This window comes from Carassius auratus, chromosome 6 (assembly GCF_003368295.1).
Source record: "Carassius auratus strain Wakin chromosome 6, ASM336829v1, whole genome shotgun sequence".
Lineage (NCBI taxonomy): Eukaryota > Metazoa > Chordata > Actinopteri > Cypriniformes > Cyprinidae > Carassius > Carassius auratus.
Genome location: NC_039248.1, coordinates 21,494,024 through 21,512,087, shown reverse-complemented (window position 1 = coordinate 21,512,087; position 18,064 = coordinate 21,494,024). Strand labels below are relative to the sequence as shown.

Below are 18,064 nucleotides of genomic sequence, written 5' to 3'. Positions count from 1 at the left end.
ATCATCATCATCATCATCATTAATATTTATTAGTGTTACTAAAAATCTGGCATTTATTTAATTATTAGGGTTCGTACTGTTTTTGTTGTTGTTTGTTTGTTTGTTTGTTTGTTTTTTCTTTGGTTCAATAACTTACCAGTGCATAAATAAACATTTTTAGATAAATTATGTTTGAGATAAACAATTTTATCTGAAAGCTACAAAAATCACATCATACTATAATTATTATTAGTTATTGCACTTAAAAGTGTGAAATTTACTTATATTATAGTTATATTCATATTATATTCATTGATCTTATTTAATTTAATTTAATTTAATTTAATTTAATTTAATTTAATTTAATTTAATTTAATTTAATTTAATTTAATTTAATTTAATTTAATTTATCCATCTATCTTATCTTTCTATCTGTCTATCTATCTATCTATCTATCTATCTATCTATCTATCTATCTATCTATCTATCTATCTTTATTTTATTAATGTATTTATTCGTTTGTGCTTTCTCTTTTTATCTATCTTTATTTTATTCATGTATTTATTCGTTCGTGCTTTCTCTTTTTATCTATCTATCTATCTTTATTTTATTTATGTATTTATTCATTTTTGCTAGCACTTTCATTATAGTTATAATAATAGCTACATATAATTAAACACACACACAATGAGGGAATTTTCCATATTGATTCTCTGAGGTGTTTTACCTGCATTTTCAATTCCCTTTCTCATTTTATTTTAGATAACTTTTATTTTGCATGTCCTGCATCTCATTCTAAGGAATCGTTTTTTAAATGTGTGTCAGCAGAGGGCAGCATCTTCCAAAGAAAGACCACAGGATCACAGCACGACGGTTAATTTCATTATAATTAGGGGGCACTCGTGAGCCAACATACCATGAACACAAAATGCTGTAAGCATATTCAAAAGCTGCTGAAGATCTGCAACCCTTTATTGATATTTGATCAGAATTTTTCTCTTTTGTTCTTTTTTTTTATAACCTTTACTTGTCTCTGCTCCATAATCACATCTGAAATATAAACTGACAGCATGAAAGAATTGATTGAACATGCCTATGACACTCGCTATGAATCTTGTCAAAGGAATGCAATCACTCTTTTGATACATCCTCAGATGACCCTTTGAGAGCAGGATATAGAGGGACACTGTGAACACACGCTGAGAAACACATTCCCTTGGTGCTGATAAAAATGAGAAGCTATTCCAGGAAGATGTTACATATCAGGCACTGTTCGTCCCATCATGACACTTGTGTTTATGGCAGAGACGTTCAGCCACTGGATCTGAGTCATTTGTTCCTTCTATCCTGTCTGCATCATCTAAAATATTCAGGCTGGTTGAGAATAAACTGAGCATTTTATTGCAGGCTAAATCTAAACTCTATATTTATTACCAGCTCACTTTTTTAATTCATTCACAGTTAATTTATATTTTAATCAAACTAATATTTAAGGGTCGTCCCTCATGCTTTGCACTCCAAGCGTGGGAAAAGGCTCGCTGCTGTTCCCTTGTGAAAAGGAAAAAGGGTTCTGTCCACTGACCTTGTTCCTCAGGGCTTTGGAGCGTCTGTCTCCTGCGAATTGGAGCTTTCACAGTCAGCCCTGTGCATCAGCTGCCATTTCTCATTTCTGTTGTGTCATCATCAGGTCCTCACTGTTGTCATGGGAATTTTAAATATCTGAAATAATATTTTTAATATATATATATATGTATAAATATAAATTTGTGGATTCTTATGTGTTTTATTTGGGCTGGGATTTCTTTATTTCCAAAAATAGTTCAGCATGGGTATTCCCTCTTTACCCTGCTGGACTTCCCAGCATGGGACAGTACTGTCCTGATGCCCCAAACAGGCCTTTTGGTCCACCATCAATAAGAAGCACATGGAAATGCATCCTGATCAGTAAGATTTTCAATAGTGATGGCAGGGGGAATTAAATGGAACATTACTTTTGTACCCATCCACTTGTGAAATAACAGATTTCATGCTGCGCTTGGGAATTGTGCCCAAAAGTGGAAAAAAGGCCTAAAATTTGAAACGGTATACAGATGCATTCAAGATGTTGGTAGCCTTTCAAACCCTGAGGGGTGCAGTTCTGTCTCCATTACTAAATGCAACTTAAATAATGTCATTCTAGGCTGCCATTTCCACCCTTAAGCATAGCACGTAGTATTTATTACATCACCTTAGTTCTTACCTAAAAAAACAACACTCAGATGACCACACAGTACAACACACAACACACCATATTTGAACTAAAAGAGCATGCCGATCTGTTCATCAGAGCTTATCCATAAACTTTTGACAACAAGGAATGTTCAACCTGTTTTGGCCTCAGGCAGCATAATTGAGAACATATGCTGTTTGAAAAACAACGGCTTAAAAGACCTGCTTCATCATTATAATGGTAGCATGAAACACTTTGTTTTTTGAAGTGGAGCTTTACGAGTAGAGGGTGAGATCTCACGTATGCGAGAGAAATCACATCTTAAACTCATCATTAGGCTTTAGACTGCATGATTATAATCGGGAAAAAAAGTCATCAAAGCATAGTATTTCTCTAGCATTAACAGCGGTAGCTTTGTCATTTAAAGGAATAGTTCACCCAAAATTAAACTGATGGAAGTTTACTCTTAGGCCAAACGAGATGTAGATGGGTTGGTTTCTTCAACAGACTGGATTTGGAGAAGTTTAGCTTTACATCACTTGCTCATCAATGGATCCTCTGAAGTGAATGGGTCAGAATGTTAGTTCAAAACGCTGGTAAGAATTCAGAATCTACACTTCAGACCATTGCTTCCAGCTAAAATAAGTCCTCTATCCATAATATTACTTCCTCCAGTGAAATAGTTGTCTCATCAGAAATATGCACAGACCAAGCACTGTTTACAAGCCAGAACAGTCCAAAACAGTTCTAAACAAGGATTTCTGTGGCTTTTGGTGTGATAGGACAACAGTGGATAAACGGGGTTAAGTTAGAATGCCTAAATTAAGTTATATATATTTTTTGAAACAGCTTTTCACTTTTTTTTACTGTAGATGATACATTGGTGAGCAAGTGATGGAATGATAAATTTCCCCATATCTGTACTGATGAAGAAACCGACTCCTTTACATCTTGGATGGCTTAAGAGTAAGGACATTTTAAGCAAATGTTAATTTCTTTGGGTGAAAAATTCCATTAAAATTGGACATTGCACAAATCACTTTTAAATTATTCATTAAATTTCTCTGATGGTCGTGTAATTAATGCACAAATTCCTGGATGTACTTATGTGCATATTCTTCTCTTGATATTAATAATAAGGTCATATGTGATCGCCACAATGCCATTATACAAATAAAAATGTCTGGCTAAATTAGTCTATTCCCCATTTCCTTCCCATTTCAGCCAAAGATCGTAGATTAGGAAGGCCCATAGGGTGGGATATATTTATGGTTCCCACAGTGAGGTTCTTGCGCAAACATAAGCCTTCCGTTTGCTGGCTATCATTTGATGATCTAAGAAGTGCTAAACCAGACAGCACAGATTTTCCATGATGGATTAGCTTCAGCATCAAGTTTGATTTGGCATCTCTTTATCATGCAAATTTAAGACTTATCTGGCATTTAGTCACCTTATCAAAAAAACATGCACTGTGAGTCTTTCATTTAAAAAGCGTTTCTTTTTATCTTCATATACTCTACATCAGACTTATTCAAATCTTGTCCTGGAGGGCCAATGCACTGCAGAGTTTAGCTCCAACCCTGATCGAACTCACCTGCCTGTGATTTTCTAATGATGCTGAAGACACTGATTAGCATGCTCAGGTGTGTGTGAAACTCTGCAACGCATTGGCCCTCCAGGACAAGATTTGAATAACCCTTCTCTACATGCATACATAAATTAGAGCTTTGAAATGTTTAAAACATACATATTTGCAAATGTATACTAGCAATATTAAAATAAAAGTAAAGAGTTCATTATAAGCACTACACTAAATAAATGAGCCTGTTTCATGCAGACCTTTTTTGTCTTTTTTACCAAAAGTTATATAAACGATTAGTTTCCAGGCCATCTTTACACAATTCTTCTCAGTTGTAAGTGATTTGTTTCTCTAAGGAGGGGATTGGGTTTAAGGCCATGTTATTTGTCCTTTTTCCACTCAATCTGCCATTATGTAATGTCTCATATTAATTCAAAGCAAATAATTTATGCACAGAACTCTTCCCTTGTTAAGCCAGGGTCCTCCGGAAAAGCCTTCGCAAATAAACGATTCAATGTAATCAATTTATGCTGCTGTGGGAACATTATTTTAATTTCCTCTCGAGTGCTTGTGCGCTGTGTGAAGGCAAACTCTCCGCCTGTGCCCTGCACCATGTCAAGTTTATGATGATGGAAGCTGCCATAAAGATGACAGCAAATCTGTTTGGATGGTGTGCATGTGACGGCCCTTATAGCTATCTGTCGAAGCATGTTCTGTTTTCCATGCTGAATACAAACCAGAACATGCTTTTCAAAAGGACTCGTTTGATTCTTTTTCAGAAGGTTTTCCATTGATTTTCAGTCTGATGTGGCCCATCACTACAGAGCATGAAAGAGTCGGTCGTATCAGCCATGCAATATCTGACACCATGCCTCTGAAATGTTTTCGACCCTGATGCTTTCCAGGCACAATCAGCACCAATGATCTTGGCTGACCAAGTGCACTCAGTGCACTTGCACAGCATGACAGATGTGGCTTCATTACTTGTCCTTGTTCTGCAGCATCTGTATCACAGAGAATGAGCTTACATGCTTTGTGAGACAGGATAATGGATGTGGACCTTTGTAAAATACAGCACCCACTAACCTAGTTTACATTCACTGTGTGTTACAGTGGACATGATAATACTTTCAAAGTTATGAATTCACTCAACAGATTTACCACTTTTAATATGACATCATTCTTTTTATATGAAAATTGTACTGAGAGATTGCACCTTATGTTTGCAGTAGTGTGTCTTATTATGCTGGCTGTAACCCAAATTAAATCAAATGATAATCAAATAACAAACGAGCATTATAACCAGCAAATATCTGCAACAATGAGGTTATTGCGCAAACATTTACCGGCTATCACTTGATTGAAGAAGATCTAAACTAGATAAGATGGATTAACTTCAACGTCACATTGGGTTTGGCAACATTGTGAAATATTATTACAATTTCAAATAACGTTTGAATATATTTTAAAAAGTCAATTATTTCTTTGATTGCGAAGGTGCATTTTCAGCAGCCGTTACTCCAGTTTTCAGTGTCACGTGATCCTTCAGAAATCATTCTAATATGCTGATCTGATACTCAAGAAACATTTGTGACTATTATTATATGCTGAAAAACATATTTTATAATTGCGAAGCTTAATATTTTTGTAGAAATCGTGATGCATTTTTTCCCAGGAACCTGTGATAAACAGAAAATTTTAAAGGACAGCTTTTTCACTGATACAGAAATCTTTTGTAACATTATAAATATTTCCATAGATAGATAGATAGATAGATAGATAGATAGATAGATAGATAGATAGATAGATAGACAGACAGACAGACAGACAGACAGACAGACAGATAGATAGATAGATAGACAGATAGACAGATAGATAGATACAAACCACACAATGTTGAGAAAACTTCCACATATATTATTACTAGTACTTTTGGTGTTATATAGTATCTTATATTATGTCCTTTTGTGACTTTATTTGCAATAAAGTGGCTTAAAATGGCTCTTTCTCATATTCATGAATTAATAATGAATTCACTGGCAATTTGGAGTACCATGGTACTAATGAGTCCTCAAAAAGGCAATTTTATGGAGATTATGTAACAGGGTTTGTGGCTTTATTAAAACAGTAGTGTAAAGTGGTTCAACCATAATCATAAAATCATCGAACACCAGGCCCTAGAACAATGATATGAATTAATCAGTTCCTTCCGTGGTGTGATTTTGAAGGAAATGACTTGCCAAAACATTGGCTGCAAGTCTGAACAAACCGTTTGGTCTGTGAAAAAAAAAAAAAAAGAAAAAACCCTGCGATTAGATGATAATAGGGTTTGCAGAAATTCCTGCTGGCACATCAGAGAAAGTTTTGCTTGCTTTCCTGTCTGGAAAGGATGTCTATTAGATTAAAATTGTTTTATTTAGCTGAAAACAAGAGCAATTGTTGTACACATGCCCAATCATTGGACATAAATGGTATCCAAACATGATGCAAGTTGAGTTTTTGATATGAGCTTTGCACGGGGAGAGAGCCGTATATGGAGTTTTGATCAGTATAATGATTACCCAATATAGACACATTAGACGTGTATTCTAGAAGTTATCTCTATACTTAATGCATATAATATGAGAGCATGTTTCTGCCATGTAACATAAGTAACTCTAATAAAATAAAAAGGTAATTGTAACATTTTCTCTGACAATTTGGCAATTTTTCGAGTTTATATCTTACAATTCATACTTTTTTTTTTCAAAATTCCGATATAAACTCGGTATAGAATTGCAACTTTTCCGCCTCAGAATTTTGGGTTTGCATAATTCTGACTTTTTCCTCTGAGTTCTGAGTTTACTTTTGCAATTCTGTTTGTTAAGAAATTGTATTTGCCGTGTTCTTTTTCATCTCACAATTTAGTTCTATAAGTTGCGAGTTAATATCTCACAATATTGAACACGTAGATTGTTTAATATGCACCCTTTTTTTTAAATGCTTAATTCTGATTGGTCAGCCTCGGAGGTGCGATATTTCCTAGTTGTTCTCTGTTGTCAATGGTAACACTGTATGTCCACTCATCCAGATAAACAGACGGTGCTGATGTCTCTATTGTGTGGAAACTAAAGGATAATATAAAGGTTATATTATACAATTCAAATCATTATTCATGTCCACTGCGACAATAAAGTCATCAGCTCAGCGTTGGTGGGTTTATTTTATACATGTTTCTAACACGTCTGGCTCTCCAAACTGACATTTTTATATTACCTTGTATTCCATGACGATCCTATTTGATTGCAGTGCTTGGAAGAAAGACAACACTATTTTCTGCTTGTAGTGATGAGAATGCCTGTGATGAACAACAGACATACATACAATAGACCAGAAGTTCAATCTTTAACTAACTATACAAGCATGTCGCCTACCAACTGCTCCATGTTTGTCCAATCCATGAATATTGCCACAGGCCACATTTGCATTATTTAGCATAGACTATTTTAATAATGACATCAATTTCACACTAAATATGTCTGGAAATAAAGAGAAAACGTTTAAACGTTGCTGTAGCGTGATGCTCCTATTCTCACACTTTGTTTATATTTTGTAAAAATAGATTGTGTGGGTTGTTATGCAAGTCATATGCAGACCATATGCTACCCAGATTAAAAAAAAAATGCTTCAATGCATAGCCTGCTTTAGTAATAACCCATGTATTGTAGCATGGCAACTTGCTGTATGCTTTCATTCTGATGAAAACTGCATTCTTGAGTTGACAGTAAATTACACCAAGTCAGGTGGATGGGTTGATGTAAAAAAAATAAAATAAAAATAAAAACATGCATTGCATTACAATGAGTGTTTAAACAAGTGCAATGCCCTTCTGGTCAAATGTCATTATGTCATTTTAGTTAAACACTAACTCAAATTATAGTTGGATGCAGTTGATTTATGATAAGGGTGGTGTTTATGAAAAACAACAAAACTCCTTTATAAATCTTACCTAAAACTTTTTGTAAAAGCAACTGATCATATTGTACCTCCATTATAAAAAGTACTCAGATTATTTTTTATTGGGATTGGTTTTCTTTTTTCAGCACCCTTAATTTCATTTCCTTCTTTTTTTTTTAACTGCGCAAAGAATGTTCTAGCAGATCCGTGTAAATGAAAGTTTGTTTAGTTGTCCAAAGAAAAGACAATACTGTGTCCATGTTTACCATTATCATTGAATGTGAATGTGAATAACACAGAATGTGAAAAGAAATAAGTTAAATGCAAATAATGAGAATTTTGCATTTCATGCATGATCTTTCTAAATATGACAATGACCATTATTTATATATATATATATATATATATATATATATATATATATATATATATGCACAAAAATGCACAAAGTTTCCTGTGAGGGTTAGGTTTAGTTGTAGGGTTGGGGTAGGGCAAAAGAAAATACAGTTTGTACAGAATAAAACCCATTACGCCTATGGAGAGTCCCAATAAACCACATATACCAACATGTGTGTGTGTGTGTGTTTATACTTCTGCTATTCATCTGTTTAATAGATAACCAGTATTAGTTATTATGGTTAGATTGACTTTGTTAGAAGAAGATCATAGTTCATCTTTAAAAATAAAATATAACAAATCAAAGTGTCAGTGTGTCAACCTTGGTTACAATGAAAGTTGTTTAATGTAACTACTATTCAACATTTGTTTTATAAGTGTATGGTAACACATCAGTTTAAGGTGTCCTTGTTAAACATTACAAGTAATTACCATTATAATAACAATTAATGATACATAATTACATGCAAGTAACCCAAAACCAAACCCTAATCCTAACCCTAACCACATAGTAAATATAGTAATTAATTAATATTACTCAGTACTTAAATGTTTAATTTCATTGTAACAATGACACCTTAAAATAAAGTGTTACTAAATATACTTTTTACTTCTATAGTACTTCTATAGTAATAACTGGTTGAATTGTCTGTAACTAGGCATAGATATAGATCTAAAGTGCTATCTACTTATGTTTCAGTGTTTTGGCAAGTTTAAAATTTCCTCTCTTGTGTTGATTATCTCCAGAGCTCTCTCAGCTCCGACTGTAATTGCAAGACACGACTTGATTGGCTCTTCGGTTGTTGGCTTTGGGCCAGCAGACTTTCTCCATATAATAGAGGGAAGCAGGACGACAGCTTCTAAAAGAGAGAGAGCAGACAACAACTCATGGTGGTGGACTAACTGTTCAAACCTAAAGTGAACAGCTCAGAAAATGTGTAAGGGATTAGCTGCCCTGCCCCAGACATGTCTGGAAAGGTAAGATCTTCAAAGCATCTTAGCATCATGGATCGCCTTAAAATTTACCCCATGATATGTTATCTAGATAAGTCCGTTGGCAGCCTCCTTTGGGAATCAGTGCTTTGTTCTGGAGCAGCTGGGAATTCTCAAAATATTGTTTCGAGAAAGTCTGTATGGTGTTTTGTATGAGGTTTAGGTGTGAGTATTGATCACTGTAGATGGGAAGACTTTATTCATTATATGGCGATTAAAAGTTGTTAAACATTTTCATTTATCCGATGTCAGTTTTATAGAACCTAAATGATTGTATCTGCTTTATTGTTTTGTATTGTAGATTTCACGTTTATATTATTTTTTTAAATCTAGTTTTTCCTCTGAAAACTTCAAGATTCTTTAATATTACCAAAAGAATAATATTACCAGAACACCCTTAACATTGTTTAGTCCTCTGTTCTTAACAAGATTTTGGAGCAGAATTCCTGAGAGTAGACATTAAGTATAGTAATGAGGACATTCATTGTCACTATTGAGCCATTTTCTGATTAAACAATTGGATCATATGCAAACATAATGTTTATTGCTGTTCTTTGGTCTTAATGTTTGACCCAGGGCCTGGAGTACTTCTGGAAAGTATATTTGAATATCAGAAAGACAGTTTTAAGATGGCAACATGAGGTGGTTTATAATGTAGCATTATATTTTTGAACAATAAAACCATAATTTTAATAAATGGGATAAATGTGTGCAGTGACGTCAGTATTTTTGGACCAGTTGATCTGTCTGTGGCAGCAAGATGTTCAAATTGTCAAATTGTGAACTTCACTTCATCCATAGTCATCTGGAAGCAATATTTTGATTTATTTTTTGTCAACCTTCAACGTGTTGTTTAATTGTATCGTCTGGACAAATGTGGTTATTACTGTACTGATGACAGCTGTACAGGTCAATAATAAACGCTTTTTATAGCTGACGTGCAAAAGGATAAAAAAAGATTGCTAAAAAAAAAAATCGAAATTCTCTGAAAAACAACATGTGTACTTTGAGAGAAGAAAATAAATGACACTAGGCTGATATTATGTAATCTGTTGACAGGTATGTTGTATACTTTGGAAATATCCTCGGCATTTATTTTGAAATTCAATTCCTACATAACATGAATCATTTATTGGTGCATGTTAAAAGTGCTAATGGACATCTGTATGGATTTGTGTTTGTGCTGTCTTCAGGGCTAAGGAGATCAAGACTAAATTGGGAACTCTGCTTCAGAAGCCAGAGAATTCCATCGACCTTATTATCCCCTACCAAGAAAAGCCTGAGAAGAAACCAGAGAAGCTTCAGAAGTGAGTTCCTGTTGGCTCCGTCAACGTTTCCTCTGATGTTATACTTCCTCTCTCTTTTTCTTTTCCTCACTGATGAGGGCTTCAGCTCTGCATGTGTCTGATTTAGACCAGAAAGTCTAAGTATACAAAATGCTCCCTTAAATGCATGTCTCCATTCATAAGTTTCACGAGCTAAACTGACCTTTTTAGAAATTGTTCTGTTTGCACTTAAAGGTGGAAATCTCCGGATTATTGCCTTATGTTTTCAGGTGGAAACTGTCCACCTAAAACGGTGGAAATCATCAACCATGATGTTTAAAGGTGGAAATCACTTCAGGATGTTTGTCTGGTGTTTTCAGGTGGAAATCATTCACCTGAAATGGTGGAAATCATCCAGCATGATGTTTAAAGTAGGATGGTTTGATGCTTTTAAATAGTCATCCTAAGATGCTTTCCACCTTTAAGGGCAAACAGAACATTTCGGAAGCTCAGTTGAGCTCTATTTTGAAGTGTCTCAAGGGTTTACAAATTGGTAGCCTCTGGTCCTTACTGGACAAAGCGGTAAATCCAAGTAACTCATGTTGTCGGGATAAAAAAAAGTCTTTATTCCACAGGCCACTGAGTACCTAATGTCATTTTCCAAGCACATTTCAACTAACAAACCTTCTTCAGGGTGCATTACTAAAATCCCTGTAATTTATTTTATGTTTTTGTAGTCAAGTGCAAACAGCAGTTCACCATGTTTTAACAAATAAAACATCTCTTAGCATAAGATGTCACTAATTACCCCCATCAATTAGAAGCTTGTATTGTAGCTATCTATTTTTATGTATTCTGTTCTATTCAAGTATTCTAACTTCTTCTTACTTGGGAAGCTTCAGTAAAGAAGCAAAGTTCAATGTGATGTGCATGAGAATAGAGCACATTAACTACCTATTCATCTATTAATGCCCATAATTACACAGATTTATCAGACATCGCGAAAAGGTGGACGTGTAGGGAAAAGGGCTGAAGAGTAGAGAGCAAGGGAGTCAGAGAGAAAAAATTGAGGAAGGCCATGTTAGTACATCCTGTAATGGAAAACTGCAAGAGTCTGTTTATAATGAAAATTGTGTACAAATTGACCGTAAAAACATTTGCAGACCACTTCTGCTCCTTTTTTCCTTACATAATGCCTTATGCAAGTGTGTTAATTGGGTTGTATTTTTTCCGGCAGAATAAAAAAAACTAAATGAAATATCCCAATCATGAGATGAGACATGTGCATAGAAAACACAGGTACATTAGTAATCAAGTTAGGATGAAAGACTTGGATAATACCTGTTTATACAAGAGATGTGGAAATAAAATAAAATTAGAATAATTTCTTTAGCAGATCATTAACTTTTTTGGCTATAATGAACAGTAAAATGCCCCTAAAAATGCCCTTATTTCATATATCATATTTCTGGACCACATTGCATGCAAAATGTTATACCAGTCATTGTGTATGGATACAGCTTGTTGGCCATATACAAAGGATAATACAACTCAGTGAAGAAATCTGCTTGTTTTGTTCAGACCCACACCTGAAGAAGCTGCCCAATGGCGCGAGTCCCTTGATAAGGTCCTTTCCAACAGCTGTAAGTATGATGTTTATCTTAAAGGCCATTCGGTTGCAGTTTGCATCTCGAAAGTTCTTCCAGACATGAAGGTTTAGTTTATCAGTTGAGTAAAACACATTTTAAAACTTTGTTTATATTTGTAAGTTTAGAACCTCTGGAAGTCTATTAGTTGCACTGATGCACTTGATTCGGTATGCGTAAACAGTTTGTGCTTGAACAGACACATTAACCTTTCCAAGCTACACATCTACGAGAATGTTCCTAACAGTAGTTTATATCTATATAAAAAAAGATTCTTTCTGACACACATACATAAACATTTTCTGACTTATAGACTTCTAAAGTTTTCATGTAGAGCTAATAATAGCTACTAGAACACTTATTTTAGCTTATTCTAAGTATAGAAATGTGCAAAGCTAATTCTGTGAAATTAAAGCTGCACTACATAACTTTGGCCTCTCTATCATCACCTGTGGTTGAAACTAAAATTGCAAGTTCGATCTTCTCCATGGATGAATCTAATGCAAGACTGCAAAAGAAAAGAAAAAAAAATCCTATAAGAGGAATATATATATATATATATATATATTAGGGATGCACGATAATATCGGCACAACATCGGTATCGGCCGATAAAAGCTTAAAATGACAATTATCGGTATCGGCCGATATTAATATTTCTGCCGATGAGCCAAACCGATATTCTCCAAGTGAAATAATTGACCTGTTTTTCAGATGTGGATGTCTGTCTACATTTGTAAAATAATAAATTGATGGTAGAATCAGTACAGAAGAGATACATGGATTTCTCTTCAGTAAAATTAAAGTTTAAATATATCAGTATATATTTGTATATATATCGATATCGGTATCGGCATCGGCCAAAATTATTTAGAAAATATCGGCATATCGAATATCGGCCAAAATCCAATATCGTGCATCCCTAATATATATATATATATATATATATATATATATATATATATATTATAACAGAAGAATAACTTTAAAGAGTTTGAGCATTCAAAGCAGCAGTCAGCAAAACAAGAATGTTATCATCTGTTGCTGTGAACACTAACATATTTATTATTATAGTGATCATTATTGGATTAAATGGGCCTTTGATTTGTGAATCTGCATAAGTACAGAAGAGTACAGTCGTTACAATGTTTATTTCTGTAGTCCGGCTTTAAAGGAACACTCCACTTTTTTTGAAAATGGGCTAATTTTCCAACTCCCGTAGAGTTAAAGAGTTGAGTTTTACTGTTTTACAATCCATTCAGCTGATCTCTGGGTTTGGCGGTAGCACTTTTAGCTTAGCTTAACATAGATCATTGGTTATGATTAGACTGTAAGCATTTTGCTTAAAAATGACCAAAGGAAAAATATTGAAACTCTTCGGTCATTTATGAGCGAGATGGTCAACTCAGTTGTTTAACTCTAGCGGAGGTGAAAAAAAGAGCCTATATATTTATTTATTTATTTATTCTTTAAGTGGATTGTTCCTTTAAAGTGCATTCAGTAAATGATCGAACTCTTCTTTATCATTGTAAAACCCATTTTCTGATTCGTTGTTGGTTCTTTACAAAAAAACAAGCAACCCTATAAATAAATAAATAAAATGTCAAAAGATCCTTTGTCTGCACAGAAGGGCGAATTAGTAGTGAAGAAAAAAAAATCTTTTTTATCAGTTCCATTATTTATTTCAAGGCCAGTTTGTTATGTTTAATTATAACGATTTGCCTTGGAAAATTAGTCCATATTTGCGCTAATCAGTCCATACTGCATTTTATATATATTTATTTATTTACTTATTCAAATATAATAGCATTTATTTTGTTGACACTAAAACACCTCTATTATGTGCTTTGAAATGAATTTAGCCTTTGTGCTAAATTCTTTTTACCACTGTTTGTTAAAATCACTCCCACAGAAACAATTGCAGTTGCAATTTAACTCTGCACTGAATAGTGAATAATTCCACTGAATGATCCACAGAGGTGAATCATGTAGCACTTGAATACCACATGCTGTTATACAACATGAACTGGTGAGGGATTGCATTAAGGGCTGTGTGCCCTAGGCGTGCACAGCGGTAATGTTTGGATAAGGATGTTAAGAGTGGGTGAGACGGGGGTCTCCGGTGGCAGCGTGTCGCCAACGCATTAGCACAAAAAGAACACACAGAGCTGTACTCACTCTAATAGCTTTTCCACATTTTTAATTCCACAGATGGTCTGGCCACCTTCAAGAGCTTCCTCAGATCTGAGTTCAGCGAGGAGAATATTGAATTCTGGGAGGCTTGTGAGGACTTCAAGAAGACCAAGTCCCCCCTGAAAATGGCCATCAAAGCTAAGAAGATTTATGAGGACTTCATTCAGACCGGTGGGCCCAAAGAGGTTTGTTTGTTTTGCCATTGAATTTTTTTTTTTCGTGGTAATCACACTTAGATTTACAGTTCAGATAAAAGGCACAGTGCTTCAGAGGTAGAAGGAAGCAGTTCTCCAACAGACCCGTTATTCATCTCCTGTGAAAATGTTTCATATCAGCTGTTTAGATTACTGTATAAACGCTGAGACCAATGTTCACCCCCCTAAATTGTCCCCAAGGAGATATAAAAAACTCGAAAAATGATGGAGTATCTGTGAGTTTTTTGTTTGTTTGTTTGTTTTTTAGTTAAATTAACTTTGATTAAAATAAACTGAACTTTAGGACATTTAGAAAGGTTATCAAAGCTCCACATTACAATACATTTCCACTGAGGGATCGGTCCTTCAATTTATCTTTAGATCAACACAAGCTTGTGTATATTTCATTTTAGGCATATTGTTTTAACTACATGATTGCCGGTTATTTATATTTGGTATTTCAACACCATAGGCTAGATATAACCTAATGAAGAGTATTTGCCAGGTCAGTTCATAGAATTTTTCTAATAGCCAAAAGGTTGCAGGTTCTAACCCTGTGCAAATAAACCCCCTTTTAAACCAAAGTTAAAAAAAAAAAAAAGTATCTTGTATTTTATATTTAAAAAAAAAATCTAATTCTGAGATTGTTTCTAATTCTGAGATCCGCATCAATAATTGTAGTTTTGTAATTTTTTTTTTGCTCTCTTCATTCAATAGTATGATCAAACACTTTGATTGCACATACTATATTACAATAAAACAAACCAAAATCTAAATCGTATTGTGGCTACATTTAAACATAAAACAGTAATAATAAAAACAAATATTCAAAACAAATGAAAAAAGTTCAAATGTAATTAATTACACAACTCAAAGACTTCTAGGGCATTTTTCTATATCAGGTAATGTAAGGAAATTCATATGGTCATGAGGATATTTTGGGGAAAAAAAGAAAAAAGAAAAAAGAATACAATTCTCTAGATCAGGCCTGTATTTGTAAAAACTGCAGGGAATCAGTAAAATTGGATGACTTCGTTCCGGAAGACTGTCTGCTCCTCAGCCCCCCTAGAGTGCTGAGAAACTGTCAGAGTTGAAATAATGTGTTTCTTACTCATTATTTTTGGCCGATTTGAAGCATTTTGTCACTGACTTTTACACACTTCCTCCTTATCACCGATATCATGCTTTTAGGTGAACATCGACCACTTCACCAAAGATGTGACTCTGAGGAACCTGGTGGATCTTTCTGCCTCCACCTTCGAGCTGGCTCAGAGCCGGATCTACACCCTGATGGAGAAAGACTCCTTCGGTCGGTTCCTGCGGTCAGAGCAGTACCAGGAACTCCTCAAGTAAACTGACTTGTCCAGCTGCAGGGAGACTCATCACTTTGGTCACAAATTTTTGTCACAGAAATCCTTTTTACTCAAAGTCTTTAATGTACTCTTTTTAACAAATCTCTAAAGCGATTAAACGATACCACAGTTGGTGGAAGTGGAAAAGATCGGGAACGGTTGCAGTGTCTCCCTGCAGCTGACTGAACTGGCCCACTGCTAACAAGAACATCTTAACAATGTGATTCCTGCCCAGTGCTCTGAATGTCAAAGCTAAGAACTTCAAGAAAAGAAGTTGATTAGGGTTTAAGACACAGTATTGCTCCTTATAAAAGTCTGATTTGTCATTAGCAAACATTTAATTTGTACAAGAGCAAAATGGCAAGGATTTGAAGTGCCTCTTAAAATCTTGTATGTCCTATTAATTGGAGTCACACTCTTTTCTGACCCCTGTAGACTAAATAAAGACTCAAACTGATCCCCACTTGTAATTTATGGCTTTTCGGATAAGGGCAGAAGTGTTTCATGCACTTTTTAATGAGAACGTTCTGACCTGTGCATCTAAGCAACATGTTCATCAAGGGGAAGAAGAGGCTTGGGGAATGGGAACGGGAGAGTGTGGGCTTTTTCTTGGAGATGTCTGTGTTAACATTAAAATGCCCAAATGGTAAACCAATGGAAATCATGGGGAAACAACCAACTTGGTATTGAAACGTTCGCTATAAATCAAAGAAAAAAAAAGTGACATGTTGAGATGCACTCCAGTCTCTGGGAACTTGTTGTTTGGGTTACCGCTATTGAAAGTTGCTAAGATGGAAACATCAAGTAGGAGGGAATCTCTATAAAGCACTGGGCATATTGTTTTTTATTCTAAAGGCAATGTTTATTCCCATGCCACTTTAAAAGCAGAACACATTTAGATTAAGTCATGGAAACCCAAAACATCCAAGTGTGTTTTCCGACTTTCTACAGCAACCATTCATCACTATACCATAAATATATACACACTGTAAGACCTATAAACTATTATACTCTAAACAAGAATGATTGCTGCAAAATGTTATTGTAAGTTAACATCTATTATTTGCTCTAAGCATGTGCAGCCAGTTGTGAGACGTAAGGAAAGTTATTGCAGACAGAAAGGTGTATCAAATATATGTAACCCACATGTGTGATATTCAGTGGGATTTTCTTTTTTTTTTTTTGCATGTTTTTATTTAAAGTGTGTTTCACAGACACATATACTCTTGCATGTTTCTTTATTATACTGTGTATAGCTATGTCACTAAATCTTATAACATTCATTCATAAATGAGCAGTGGTAGGTGCTTCCAGAAGTCCTTTCTGATGTTCCAAAAGCAAATATTTAGTTCTCTGCAGGACAGGTTTAGTTAAATATTGTTATTAATTACCAGGCATCACCAACATATGATAAATTAAAGAGAAATTGAATGATTTCAAGGATTAGTATTTAGTTACTTTTTTAAAATAATCTTTAAAAATTATTACATTGGCTTAAAAAAATTCAATCATTTTGTCAAAATTGTCAGTAAGGACTGATGGAGTACCTTGCATATACAAGAAATCTGCATAAAACTATATGCATGTATGTTTGTAGTTGATTATATAAAATCCATAATCACATTCAAGTTCTGAAGATGTATTTATTTATTTATTAGATGTACATATCAGCCATTTATGAATTATTTTATTTTTTTATCTTTAAAATTGCTTTTCTGTATGTTTTATCTTCAAGGTAAAAAGTACTAAGATAAGAGTGTGTCCTTTCTTTTATTTCTATAATATATAATTTGTTTCCTGACTTCCTACGGCAAGCTCTCTCGTCTATTTCATTTAGCCTCTCGGCCAAAGTGTTTTATTTACACAACCATGATATGGTGAGTGGAACAGTGTGAAGAATTGAAAGATATAAGAAGAAAGACAGAGGAAGATGGAAAATTGAGATGAAGCAGATGGGCGATGAGAGGTTGCCAAAATAAACAATGTCAGACGCAAACACGTTCACATTCATTACCACTCACATTCCTAGAAATAGACGTATGACTCATGACTGGGGGTTAAACCCCCCGTGTACTGACGGAACGGAAAAGACATTTCTTCAACCATTATTGAGTTGCATCAAAAAGGCACCCTTTTGATAAATGCCAAACAAAAGAGCATCTCCATTTTGCTTTGTCCAGACGATAGGTCAGGACCAGCAAAACTGTTCTTAATTAAATTGTTTTTGTTGTGCTGCTCCTATCAAAGACATACAAGAACAGAACTCATTTCATTTAAACAGCAAATGCGTGCATCCAATTAATCTCCACTTAAACAAGGTTAA

General features: G+C 34.6%; 1 protein-coding gene across 1 annotated transcript; it reads left to right on the top strand.

Annotated features, from left to right (window-relative positions):
- The first annotated feature begins 8,941 nt into the window (after window positions 1–8,941).
- rgs5a (regulator of G protein signaling 5a) lies at window positions 8,942–17,364 on the top strand. Its single transcript, XM_026265572.1, has 5 exons — window positions 8,942–9,077; window positions 10,286–10,399; window positions 11,939–12,000; window positions 14,214–14,380; window positions 15,581–17,364. Exons 1-5 carry the CDS (start codon window positions 9,034–9,036, stop codon window positions 15,740–15,742), a joined length of 549 nt encoding a protein of 182 aa, XP_026121357.1. The 5' UTR covers window positions 8,942–9,033; the 3' UTR covers window positions 15,743–17,364.
- Window positions 17,365–18,064: the final 700 nt, after the last annotated feature.